Consider the following 12407-nt stretch of genomic DNA (forward strand, 5'->3'; position numbering starts at 1 on the left):
CTGTCTCAGGTCCACATTGGGCCTGCTCCTGCCAGTTATGTATACAGTGTGTGAGGAATGACTCATGTGGTTTATGGCATCAACACTCAGGCTTGAATAGTACAGCAAAGCTCCCAGCCAGGATAAAAAGCTTGTATTACTTGAACTGTTTTTGCTGTGGGATCTTCTAAATAAGTTTATAGTTAAAGTTGGCTATAAACTATGATTGCATGTCTAAGCTATCAATAGAAGTGACTTAAATTCTAGATCAATTTATGTTCCAGTAGTAAATACTTGCTAGACATGTTATGGGATGCGTTATACGACAACTATATTCTTGTCTGATAAGTATAAAAAATACAGACATATTTTATTTTGATTTTGACATTATAGTCCAATGGGATATTTCTAGTAAAGTAAAACTATTTTATTTTGTTCTTATGTCATTACTTTTTTGACTTAAGATATTTAAATCATGCTAGATTTATTCATTGGAGTTATAATACTGTCAAACAAAATACAAAATATTTAAAATATTCAGTATTGAAATATTTAAAATATTTCATACCAGTTGAGTACCCCTCACTCTGATTCAGAGCACTGACTGTTACTGACATGTCAGAACCTTCATCAGGACAGAAACTGTATCTTCTGTCCAGCTTGTAGTCCAAGTTCTCAGTAATAACCTATGTAGGAAGGTGATAGCCTGGTGGTTCGTGAAGTTTTTGTTGTTGAGTTTTGTTCTGAGTTCAGGAGCCATTTGGGACTTCTTGCTGGCAACTGAGTCTAGAATGATATTTTCTCTGACACAGGGTTAGGAAGTGTTGCCCCCAAGAGGTTGGTAGACAAAGAAGAGTCTTGTGCAGATCCACACTCAGAGTTACTGACGCACATGCCGTAGGGCAACTCCTGTTGGTTAAGTTGTTTTTAGGGTTTTTTGTTTGTTTTTTTCTGTTCAGCTCATGAAAGGGATACTCCTCTGAATTGTTTTAATCCTGGTAAACCCCAAAATGTTGCAATAAAACCCAGCCCAGGAAAGGGTGATGTGTGGTCAAAGTTGAATCAAGCAGTGTTGACTGAAGGTTCATCTTGGACTATTAGCGCACAAACCTCTCCCAAAAGTAACAACTCTGTAAACAATCCACTTCTTCCTGTGCTGTGTGGTAGGCAGGATTGCAGGTGAATTTAATTGCAGTGCTCATTTTGAGACTTTGGGATATCAATTCTGTTTCTGTGCATATTAATATAGCGTATTTTGTGGGTTCAGATTGCTGTTTTTATTCTGTTCTAGTTTTAGCTGGGTTTCTGCTGTTTCTGTGGTGCAGAATAGACAAAAGATGACACAGCATTCAATGAGCTGCTTTATCTGAGAAATCCCACAGATTTCAGTGAGATCAACTGCTCACTGATTTCACTGATTGACTACTTAAAATTAAGTGCACAACTAAGTCTTTCCAGAACTGGGTTCTATATTGTTTAATAGGATTATAAAGTTAATGGGCTGTAAGTTCTCAGGAGTGATCTAGTCATTCCCACTGTTCTAGTAGTGAAATAATACTCAGACAATTCAAACCTACTTAAGCAGTTTATGCTAGTACTTATGTAGATGGCTTTACTGATGACTTTTTGCTGTCTTTTTGCTCTCATGTCTTTTTCTGTACTTCAGGCCTATTACTATTTGTCCTATCTTCATTGAGCTGTAAGAGCATCTGATTACTTTCCTCTTTGCTGATCTCTCTTTATATCTGGAGATTGCTCTTATGCCTGCTGTTGAGGCTTTCTGTACATTTAGTGGAAAAGAAAGTTTTCCTTCCTGTGCTTTATGACTGTATATGAGCAGTATGAATGTATGTGGGATAATAAATAGTCTATGTATTATATTAGGCTTTTCAAGGGAACTTTCTTTTCCTTCCTATGTTGTTTTCTTTCTCTTTCTTTTAATTATGGTCTAACCTGCCTGCAGCGAGGGGGGTCAACTTGGCAATGTGTTCCATGGTTCTGGCCTCTTGATCATCTAGACTTGTGAACCTACTAGACCACAGCAAGCCTGTGTTGCCTGCATAATGCTTCCATAGAAGCCAGTTTATAGGAGGGGATAATTGCTACTGCATTTCCTTCAGTTTGGAGTCAGGATGTGACTGTGGCATACCTAATAATCCAAGAGCTGTGAAACAACGCTTGTCTTACTGTTTGGACACAGCCAGCATGAATCACAACAGGACCAAAACTTGAGCCTCCCAAGCTTGCTTGCTCATGACAGCCCATTCATTAAGTAGCAAGTGCAGTCTTGGCTACTGACAGGAAAAATGTGTGGAAGTGGCTGATATACCTCAGAATGGAGCTTGGGTCAGCTTGTCTGGGGATTTTACTGGAGCTGTTCCAAAGAGAGTGCAGTTTAACATGGTGTGTCATGCTTTGCTTCCCTGAACACTAGGGCAGTTCACTAACTAGATGAGTTATGGCATGTGTAGAGTATACAAGAAGTGAAATGGGCAATTGCCCTCATTGTGGCGATGGCCTATTTTGCCAAGTTTAATTTTACATGTGCAAAGGAGTCAGTAGCTAGATTTGCAGACAACCAAAACATGTATTTAACAGTTGGTTTACTTGTAAATGCCAAACCAGAAACAGTTGCGTAAAGTCCCTTTCTAAGTGCTTGTTTTAAATTTGGTGGGGTTTTCTGGTTTTGGTTTGTTTATTTTTTTAAATTAGACTTGTTGGTAGGTAATATTGAACAGCATTTGCCTCAAAGTTCACATTTTATTGCACAGAACTTTGCAGTGAAGATTTTTAGACCTCTGCACTGAAGTGAATACATTTATTGAGAAGGGACATGGAGAAGGTATTTGCAAAACTTGTAGACATCAGAATCTGTGGTGCAAAAAATTACTTGTAATATGGGCAAAGGTAGTGCATGAAGTTTCCTTACTCTGTTCTGCCATACGGCTTTAGTTTTGACCTGAAAATCACTAATTTCTTGTTCCCACCTGTGCCATATAAATTAAAAAGTAGGCTACAAACATTCATCTTAGAAATACAGCTAAAGGTTTTATTCTATGGGGTATAGGGTAGGCTATGTAATAATTCTGATTAATTATATCCTTTTGGCCGAACTGTTGTCCAAATTGTTGATTAAAATTTTCTTAGGATGGACATGTTTTGATTGCCTGACTATTCCTTAGTTTAATATAGTTATATTTGTTTGACTGCACACGGCTTATAAGTGTTTCATTTGCAACTGACTTCAGATTTTTTTTGTGGGATACATCACTAAAGAAATTGTCAACACTTTATAAATAATATTTATCTTCTATCCTCACTCTTTTATTTTTGGAAACTAAAGTATAACAAAGTTAAAAAAGGTAAACATAAAAAGGGAAAATGAGCTGGCAATAAACCAATATTTTAATATTATAAATATTAAATTGTTTTATGACAGTCCATATTTTTAATAGTTCTTGCTGCACAGCACTGATTTTTTTTTCAGTCTCACATGCCCTCATGTCTATAGGTCAAACACAGGGTATGTTTTCTTCAAGGAAGAAGTTACTGATATTATAGAAGTTACTATTCATGTCTGTGATGGAATGTTTTAAGTACTTACAGTTGGAGAGAAATTGTTTGAATTTGGACTGAATCTGGGAACAAGTCAAGACTGGAAAACATAGGTCCTGTGGAGACTGGAAGGGGAGATTTTGTTTTTATTCGTTCCAGTGAAATCAGTATCTGAATTTATCTGTCAAGTTCCTGGCAGAAATGCTGTTACAGTGTTTCCAGTTTCAGGGCCACATTTTTGAGTTTGAACATTGGTAGGACTTCTGGACCAGTAAGAAAGTTGGTTTTGGTTGGATAATCTTTGTAAGATGAGAGGAAAAGTCTGTGTTTTAGTTGCTGATTTAACATACCCTGTGTATTAAACTTGCTTACAGGTCTGTGCATTGTATATATACATAAAAAATCCTTTTTTATTAGGTTACAGGTTGTTCAGAAGGAAAGTGAATAAAGGAAAGTTTGGCTTTGCATTGCCTTATTTCATTCCCTGCTCTTAGCTTGGGGTGGGAGAACGGGTTTGGAGGGGCTGAGTGTCGCTTCAGTGGGACTGATTTCATGATAAGGAGTACCAAACCTACCAGATGGATCACTTGAGCATCTTGGCTTGTTCATCTTAAAGGTGTGCTTGAAATCAGGCCTTGTCATGGCTTTCCTGTGCATGCCCTGCTGCAAACCTCAGCCTCTTTGGCCGCAGACTGCTCTGCCAACCAATGAGCAGATGGACTGCACAGCTCACCACTGTGCCAGCAAAACTTCTGCTGAGGAGGACTTCCTTGGCCTGGCTTATAGCCCCATAATGAACATTCCCACTGTCTGGGGAAACTTTCTTGAAATTAGTGATAGGAAACTGTTTCTCAGAGTGTGTTTTTTAATATTCAATTTCTGTTTGTTCAGATTTACCAAGTCTCCAGTGTTACTGTTTTCATTGGATGGCTTCAGAGCTGAATATTTGCAGACTTGGGGTGGACTTCTACCTGTTATTAGCAAATTACGTGAGTAGCTTCTTTGTCTAAGAACTATTATGACGTCTTACCTGAAAAAAACCACAAATGCAGCTTTCCTCACTCTTTAAAATCCTCACTCTTCCACCATGAATGTAGAAGTTGTTGCCCTAAAGGACACCCCTGCACAAAGAACTGTAGGTGTTGGAAAGTGGAAGGGCAAGAAAGAGAGGGCTTGAGGAAGGGACCCTTTTGATTTGCAGTGAAATCTTATGAGTTATAGCCCCTGTTATATTTAGGAGGTGGATTTTTTTTTTTTTTTTTGCTGTGAGGTTATTTTATTTCTTCAAAATAGAAGTAGATCATTTTTAGTCTATAATGAATATCATCTTATATTTAGGTGGAATGGCTTTGAAAAATGAAGAGCATTTGATTATATTTGGGAAAAGAAGTCAGAGAAGGAATAAACTAAGAAGAGATGATGTAGAAGGACTGGTAGAAATTTAATGAGTCCAAGAAATCCTTAATTTAACTGACATTTCCAGAAGAAATATTCCCCAGCTTTTTTAGTGTCTTACTTGATTTGGTCGTGTCTAAATAGTTTTAGTTACTTTTCCTGTTTCTGTTTTGGCTGTGGTCTGTAAAAAACTGATGGTATTTCTTGTCTGAAAAATACGCCAATCTTCTTGACATTCATAAATTACTACCTGGGGTTCCTGGTTTCAGTTTGACTAAAAATAAATCAGTAAAAATACGTGCTTTTTAACACAGTGGTTGTTACAACTTGAAGTGTTCCAAAGGATAACAATTCGCAGATGTATTTGAGGTTTTGGGTTCTTTTTAGTTTTCTTCCATGCTAGAATAAAATGAGACATTTGCAAAGTTTTTATTAGATGCAATTATAAAAAATTTAAACTGGAGATTTCTGGGACACTTCTAGGAGAGGCTGACTAGTACAAATTATTCTAGCTCTGCCTGAGATACAAGATAGAAGTGTCACAAAGCATCTGTAGGGCTTCCAGTCTGTGACACTTACACATGTAAAGTTTCTTCATTTTTTGGTGTGGATAGACTACAGTGGGACTTCTCTCATTGATTTCTATAATTAACTTGTACTTCTCTTTGCACTGAAGCCATGATTAATTCTGACCACTAGGAATACAAATATATTTGTATCTTCATCAAAGTCATTTCACTTCTCCACAGCTACAAGGTTTTTGATTATCAAAATATATATAATTAAAATATTCTAATACTAGAATGCCTAATAATACATGTTTTATATCCAACAAAATACATGGCCCAGTGGGAGCAAGTATTAATTATGCATTATACTTATGGTTCTAGAGTACTCTGGATCATTTCTTGGTAATATGGTAGAAGGGCTTTGCTATACAATGTGCTATAGGATCTTCAGTTTTCTTCTCTTTTCCCTTATAACAAATTGGTGAACTGCTCAAATAAACCAAATTTTCTTTAGTAAGAGAAAAATATTCTCATTAATGAAACTTAGTGTCACTGAGGTGTATATCCACTCTGAGGGCCTGTGGCTTCAAATCTCTTATGTGCTTTATGTTCTGTGTGTCCAAAAATGTTGGAAGCAGTCATATTGTAGAAATAAACTTCTATATGGGTGAGTAAATGCTCCTGCAGGACTTCACTATTCAGAAAAAGGTAATGAAATCTATTCCTCTGTGTAGACAGGTAACAATAGTAAATAAATTGCTTGACTATTGCTGAAAAATTGTATTAAATAATTTTGGAGTTCATAGCTGTCCATTTATAGGACTATTCAATTTTCAAAAAGAGTTTAAGAATGACAGCATTTACAAAGCAGTGAACAGCTACTCTCATTCAGTAACTACCTGGTTCTGTGTTAAAGTAGGACTGTGCTAAATGTTTGGATTTCATCTTTAAAGTGTTTGATAACAAGTGCAGAATCCCAATAGACAAAAATATTGCCATTATTTGGTTCTGATATTCTGATGTCTCCTTGGAGAAATCTGTCAGAGTAGATGCCTGTAAGAGTATCATAATTTCACTTTTACCATGTTTTGTTATACATTTGCTTTCCCTGTTATTTGAAAGGTGGACAATTCAGCATGGAGCTGAGGGATTTTAGTGAAGCCAGGCATAGTCTTGCTGTGTGCATGTAGAGTTCAGGGAAGATATTTTCATATACAATTATGCTGTGATATTTTAAGTTTTAGAGAAATGATCCTTTGGTCTTAAAACATCTTTAGCTAAGCCAATGAGCCAAAAAGAATAACAATAACTGATGGGAAGTCCTAGCAAAAACCCTCTAGGATTTTTGACAAAACTTTTAAGTGTATTTTGCTATTAGTTTAGAAAACAAAACAAAACAAAAACAACCTCCCCAGGCACCCATACCAAAAAACTAAGATTTTGTAAAACAGTCTAAACAACAGATTTGGAAGGAGTTGAAATGTGCTAGGTATTTTCAGTAATAGAAGAAGATACAAGTGATTATTAGTTACTTACAGAACACAAGTGTGGGAGAGGATGCCGATGCGACTTGAGAGGACTTATTTTTCTGGCCTGGCTTCTTCTATCTTGATTAGCTCAAATTGATTATTTCAACTAATTGAAGCCCCAATCCAATTAGTTTGAAGTGCCTTGATGCAACATCTCCTATGTTATGAAGCCTTTAACTTCTATTCTATTTATATTATATATAATTACCCAGACTCATAGTGAAGATGATGCAGTGATGTTCTTCTTATAGGGTCATTAGTTTTGGTTCTTTAGCATCTTTTGAAGCAGTTTTGCCCTTTTTTAAGTTGCCATGAAGTAATTTTTTTTCATTCTGAAAATTGGGACCCACACATTTACTGATGGAAATTTAGAGCTCTTAAATAAGGTTTGCCCAGTTGTTTTTCCCTTGCTAATGCCTCTTCATACTAGCAAATACTGTACACTAATCTCCCTAAAGCCATATGAATTGTATATTGGGATAAAGAAAGCTTTGGCATTCATCCTAGAATAAGAGCTTATATTTTATATTTTAAAAGTCCCACAAACAAGAAAGGAAGACTGCAAAATAAGCAATGATTTGACAGATGGCTTAGAGAGCCAGGCACCACTGTGTCAGTGGCCACTTCACCTCTCCTCAGGGAGCACCCAGGGTTAAGTGTCCAGTTGGTCTCAAGCTGTAGACTGCATTTACTGCATACCAAAGCAACTTTGGGGGGTGTGATTTCTTTCCTTTTCATTCTTATCTGTACATGCTTTCACAAAGTCTGTAAGCTTTGCTCATGTGACCATTGCAGTCAGCCAGTAGGCATATTTTGTGTTAATAGGCTTTTAATCAGCTTGTAAATGAATATGGAAAGAACACTTAAGTATTAAGTCCACAGTTTTGAAGAATGAAAACTTCCTGGAAATATATTCTGGTTTTTTTAATAGCTATACATTGTCATGAGAGAAGCTTGCAAGATTTTTATTTCAGTAATTTTGATTACTTTCTTTGTTACTTCCTCTAGAGAAATGTGGAACATACACTTCCAGTATGAGACCAGTGTATCCTTCAAAAACCTTTCCCAACCATTACTCCATTGTCACAGTAAGAATTCTTGTATATTATATGTGTCCCCTACTGTTCATTATTAAGTTTTCTCCAAGGGAATAGTATATTTTGATGCATTATTAAACTAATTTATTTTCCCTTCAGAATAGGAAAAAATAAGTATTCTGTTTATGTAATTTAGGTTAACAGCTATTATATAGCAGTACAGCAAAGTGGTCAGATCTAATGTAAGTAAATCCAGTCCTTCCAAGAGTAGCTGTGAAAAATCCCATATAGACAAAAGTTCACATCACTTTACAACTCCTCAGTTGTGTATTTCGACTAAATTGCAGTTTCCACTCTTGGAGTGGGAGCAACCTGACTACTTTAAGTTGCCAGCCTTATTCTACTTCATTAAGGCAGCCTGGCATGATCAAAAGGAGGGTATGAAATGAGAGGAAAGATTTGAGCATCATGCTAATATTGGCTCTGTGCGATGGACTGTGCCTAAGCCTGCACAGAAATGTCAGAAAGCTGATCTTGTAAATTCAACACCATTTGCTCATAGGAGGAAAAAAGAAAAATGGAGGTTTTCAACACAAATGCAAGGTTGGAATCCAGGACATCCTTTTTAGTTTCATCATGCCACTACTAAAATTCAATAAGATACTAGGATCTGCACTTTCTTATCTTCCCAGTTTGTCAAGACGTTTGATGGGAGCACAAGTTCAGGAATTAGGTGCTTAATTGCGTAACCCTCACATATCTCCATGACTGAATATGCAACTAAGAGTCATTAACCATGCCCAGCAGCCATGTGAGGTGTACAGTACAGAGCTTTATCTCAAATCCTCATTCTTGTGAAAAGTAGCAAGGTGATGGAGTCTTATCCCTTATAAATGTAAAAAGGAGATAGTCTGATTAAAGACAGAGCACAAAGTCTGATAAAACTACCCAACACCTCATGCCTGCACTTCTTTGACTACTCATGTAGTGGTATTCTAGAGCTAGAGCTTTTGCTCATGTGATGGAGGTCTAGCATAGGTAATTGCTTTATCTTTGGTACTAAAGATACCACAAATGTGTGAACTCTAACAGTGTCTTTCAGTTTGATCCCAAAGGACAGTGCCTAGTTTTTATTTTTAATCTCACAGAGAAGCAAATAAGGCTTGGAAGGTAGGGCTTAGAAGCAGTGAGAGAAGCTGCTGCTAAATTTGATTCCTGGGCTACTGGTGAAGTAGAAGTCACCAGCAGAGTGGATATATTTGTCTAAAGGACATGTTTGAGTAGCTGGCAGGTTATTTTTCTTTAGTACATTGCAACAAGGCATACTCTCAATTGCAGGGGCTGTATCCTGAATCTCATGGTATAATTGATAACAAGATGTATGACCCCAAAAGAAACGCATCATTCACCCTTAAAAGTGAGGAGAAGTTTAATCCACAGTGGTACCAAGGCCAGCCTGTAAGTATTAATACCCTTCTGAGAATGTACATCACCCTGTTATGTTACTTAATATGGCTTGGATGCATAGTGATGTTGAAAGAGTACAGAGGGTAATTCTAAGTCAGCCAAGAAGTGTTACTCAGCACCACTAGGACTTACCGTACTAGAGCTGCAAAATAACAAATGAAAAAAAATGTAACAGCTTTTGTTGAACTTAAACGGAATTCTCCCGAAGGAGAATTCTGACTTAAAATAGCTAATATAGCTACCAGATTTTCATCTGTTTTTAACATGAGTGGGCTTGCAGTTAACTTCTGTGAGGAAATCAACAGACCAGTAAGTCTGAGTAATAAGAAGCACTAATAAAGGTTTATGCTCCATTTAAATTACATGTAAGTCCAAAGATGTGGTTTTAAAAGAAATTGTCTCAGCTCAGTCATATACCTATGTCAAAATTGATCAGTTTGGCATGGAAAATGAAGTGGCATGGAAAAATTTGAGTGAGCGTTAGCGTGAAGAATAGGAAGGGACTAGATATAAGTATTTAGGATGTGGGGAAGAATGGGTTTTTTTTGGTTGTTTGTTTCTTTGTTGTTGTTAGTTTTGTTTTGTTTGCTTGTTTTTGGTTTTTTTTTTTTTTTTTTTCCCTTGAGGAAAGAACACACAGGTGTAGAGCTTGCAGGCCACTGAGAAGAGAGTTAGGCACAAAACATGCAGAAGGCATAAATCTGTAAACCATGAGAGCAGCAGAAAAGAACTGACCAAAATGCTGTTTCCATATGTCAAGAGTGTGTGGGACATAGGTCCTTGGAATATTGCCACCCCTTCTTTTGTCACTGTTTTTGAGACATTTCCCCTTCCTGGTGTTCAGACATGGTTCTACCATTGCATTTCTGCTAATGGTTCCTGCCTCTGTCCCGGCTCTCGTGGCGTTGCAGCAGCAGGGCTGCGAGTGCTTGCCACCAGGAATCAGCCTGCAAGGTGTGGCTGGGCTGCAGGTAGTGATGACAGGCCGGATGGGCTGGAGTGCTCCATGAAACGATTGGTTCTGATCTGGCTGAAGGGTGTGGAGTTGGTGAGGGGGCCATGGGCCTGGAGGCTCTCGCTGATTCGGTGACGGGCGCTAATGATGGTGAATGTTTTCCGGCAGATTTGGCTCACGGCCATGTACCAAGGGCTGAAAGCAGGGACCTTCTTCTGGCCTGGATCTGATGTAGCAGTGAATGGAACCTTTCCAAACCTGTATGAAATATACAATAGGTATGTAAACGCCTGTGCCTCAGGAATATTTGACTTTAACGATTGCAGTGGGACAGATGCCAGAGAAAGCATAATTTTATCCCCTACTTTTCTATATAATTTTGCACAATGAGGCAAAAAGGCTAGGATCCAATTAATTTTGTTTCAGTATAATGTAAAGCCTTTGTTTAATTATATTTTCATTCCTCAAGAAATGTTTTAATGGTAAGATGTGTAAAAATCAGCTTTAAGCATAACGAGCTTTGAAGCTCTAGTGCTCTGCTCTTTCTATTTATATAAACCTTTTGTGGCTGGGGTAGAATATTTCAATCCAAACATCTCATGAGTGAATGTATCAGGCCTTGATGTGATATTGTCTGTGGAAACTAAAGTTTTACTGTTGACTGTGGTAAGCTGCTCCAATTTAAAATTATTTTCATTGCAGATTATGAAAATACTAAGGCACTCACATTTTAATCAGTGATTTCTCTTCACTGCAATTAAATATTTTCTACTTAATGAAAGTGTTTATCACAATTTATTTAATAATCACAAATGCTGCCCAAGAAATCAGGCTTCTAATTTCTATCTCTAGGATCATTTTCTCTTCCTACACCCTTCATAGAGGATAGAATTTTCAATTCTGGATTTGCTATTTCTATATTCTTCCCTAGGAACTGATGATGCACTGTTACTTTAACTTGTGTTAAACACTGTACTTACTATGTGGGTGCCTAGTGTTGTTAAAGGTCAATGTGCTTGTTTTTGGTCTACTTCTGTAATTGATAGCAGAGATCTACTCTGTAACATAGTATGAGAAACTTTTATTCAACCTATTTAAATTTAAAATACCCAACCCCACTCCTAAACCAGGATTTTTTCAAAATATAATACAGGAATAAAAGCCTGCAAGAAGCTTTGCACCTTGAGGCCAATTATTTGCTTTGTATAATAAGCATAAGCACCACTGGGAGCATTACTCTAATCATATTGGGAACAATATTCAAGGGTGATTCGGATCAGGTCATAAACTCCTGTTGAGTCAGGCAATTAGCACAGGCAAATTTGTATCCTGCTAAAAAGCCTGTAATGGTTTCTTTTTTCTGCTAAAATACAGTGATTTTTTTTGGTAATGTATGGCTAAAAAATTTAGCTCTTTAGAAACACATGGTTAGTTGATATTGTATTATTTTGATGCAGCTCAATCCCCTTTGAAGAAAGAGTGGTGACTGTCCTTCACTGGCTGCAGCTGCCTGAAGATGAAAGGTAGGTACACATTTGTCAGAGTGAGCTCCTGTTTGAGTGGTATTGCAATGAATTACTTTGTAAACACAATTCCTGTTTTAAACAATATCTTATGCTTTATTCTAACAATGTTGAAATGTTATTTAGTGCAAACCTGTTTCTATGACTGAAAACTTTTTAAATTAAGTTGCAAATCTCAGTTTAATGTATTTTTCCTCTGAATGACAGCATTGTTTCCAATATGTGATCTCCACTGTTGAAATATAATCTCTTCAAACTGTCTCAACATGTATGTAAAATATTACATTTTTGGTACTGTTTGATATAGACCACACTTTTACACTCTGTATTTAGAAGAACCAGATTCCTCGGGCCATAAGTTTGGACCAGTAAGCAGTGGAGTAAGTAGTTTTGTAGTTTCTTAATTTTTTTTTTTTTTTTTTAAGTTTGATGATTTGCTCTGACTCTATAAGTTCCAT

At 36.9% G+C, this 12407-nt stretch overlaps 1 protein-coding gene across 2 annotated transcripts in view; it reads left to right on the top strand.

The window, feature by feature from the left end:
• Positions 1–12407, top strand: part of ENPP1 (ectonucleotide pyrophosphatase/phosphodiesterase 1) — a 49667-nt gene that overhangs the window by 17998 nt on the left and 19262 nt on the right. Inside the window, exons 6-11 of one of the 2 annotated variants that reach the window (XM_030267939.4) lie at positions 4426–4523; positions 7976–8055; positions 9343–9462; positions 10595–10704; positions 11884–11949; positions 12257–12329. In XM_030267939.4, coding sequence (XP_030123799.4) covers positions 4426–4523; positions 7976–8055; positions 9343–9462; positions 10595–10704; positions 11884–11949; positions 12257–12329 — 547 coding nt within the window. The remainder of the gene's footprint in view (positions 1–4425; positions 4524–7975; positions 8056–9342; positions 9463–10594; positions 10705–11883; positions 11950–12256; positions 12330–12407) is intronic. The other variant, XM_072926901.1, reaches the window with a different exon arrangement.

The sequence above is a fragment of the Taeniopygia guttata genome, chromosome 3 (genome assembly GCF_048771995.1).
Source record: "Taeniopygia guttata chromosome 3, bTaeGut7.mat, whole genome shotgun sequence".
NCBI classification, from domain to species: Eukaryota; Metazoa; Chordata; class Aves; order Passeriformes; family Estrildidae; genus Taeniopygia; species Taeniopygia guttata.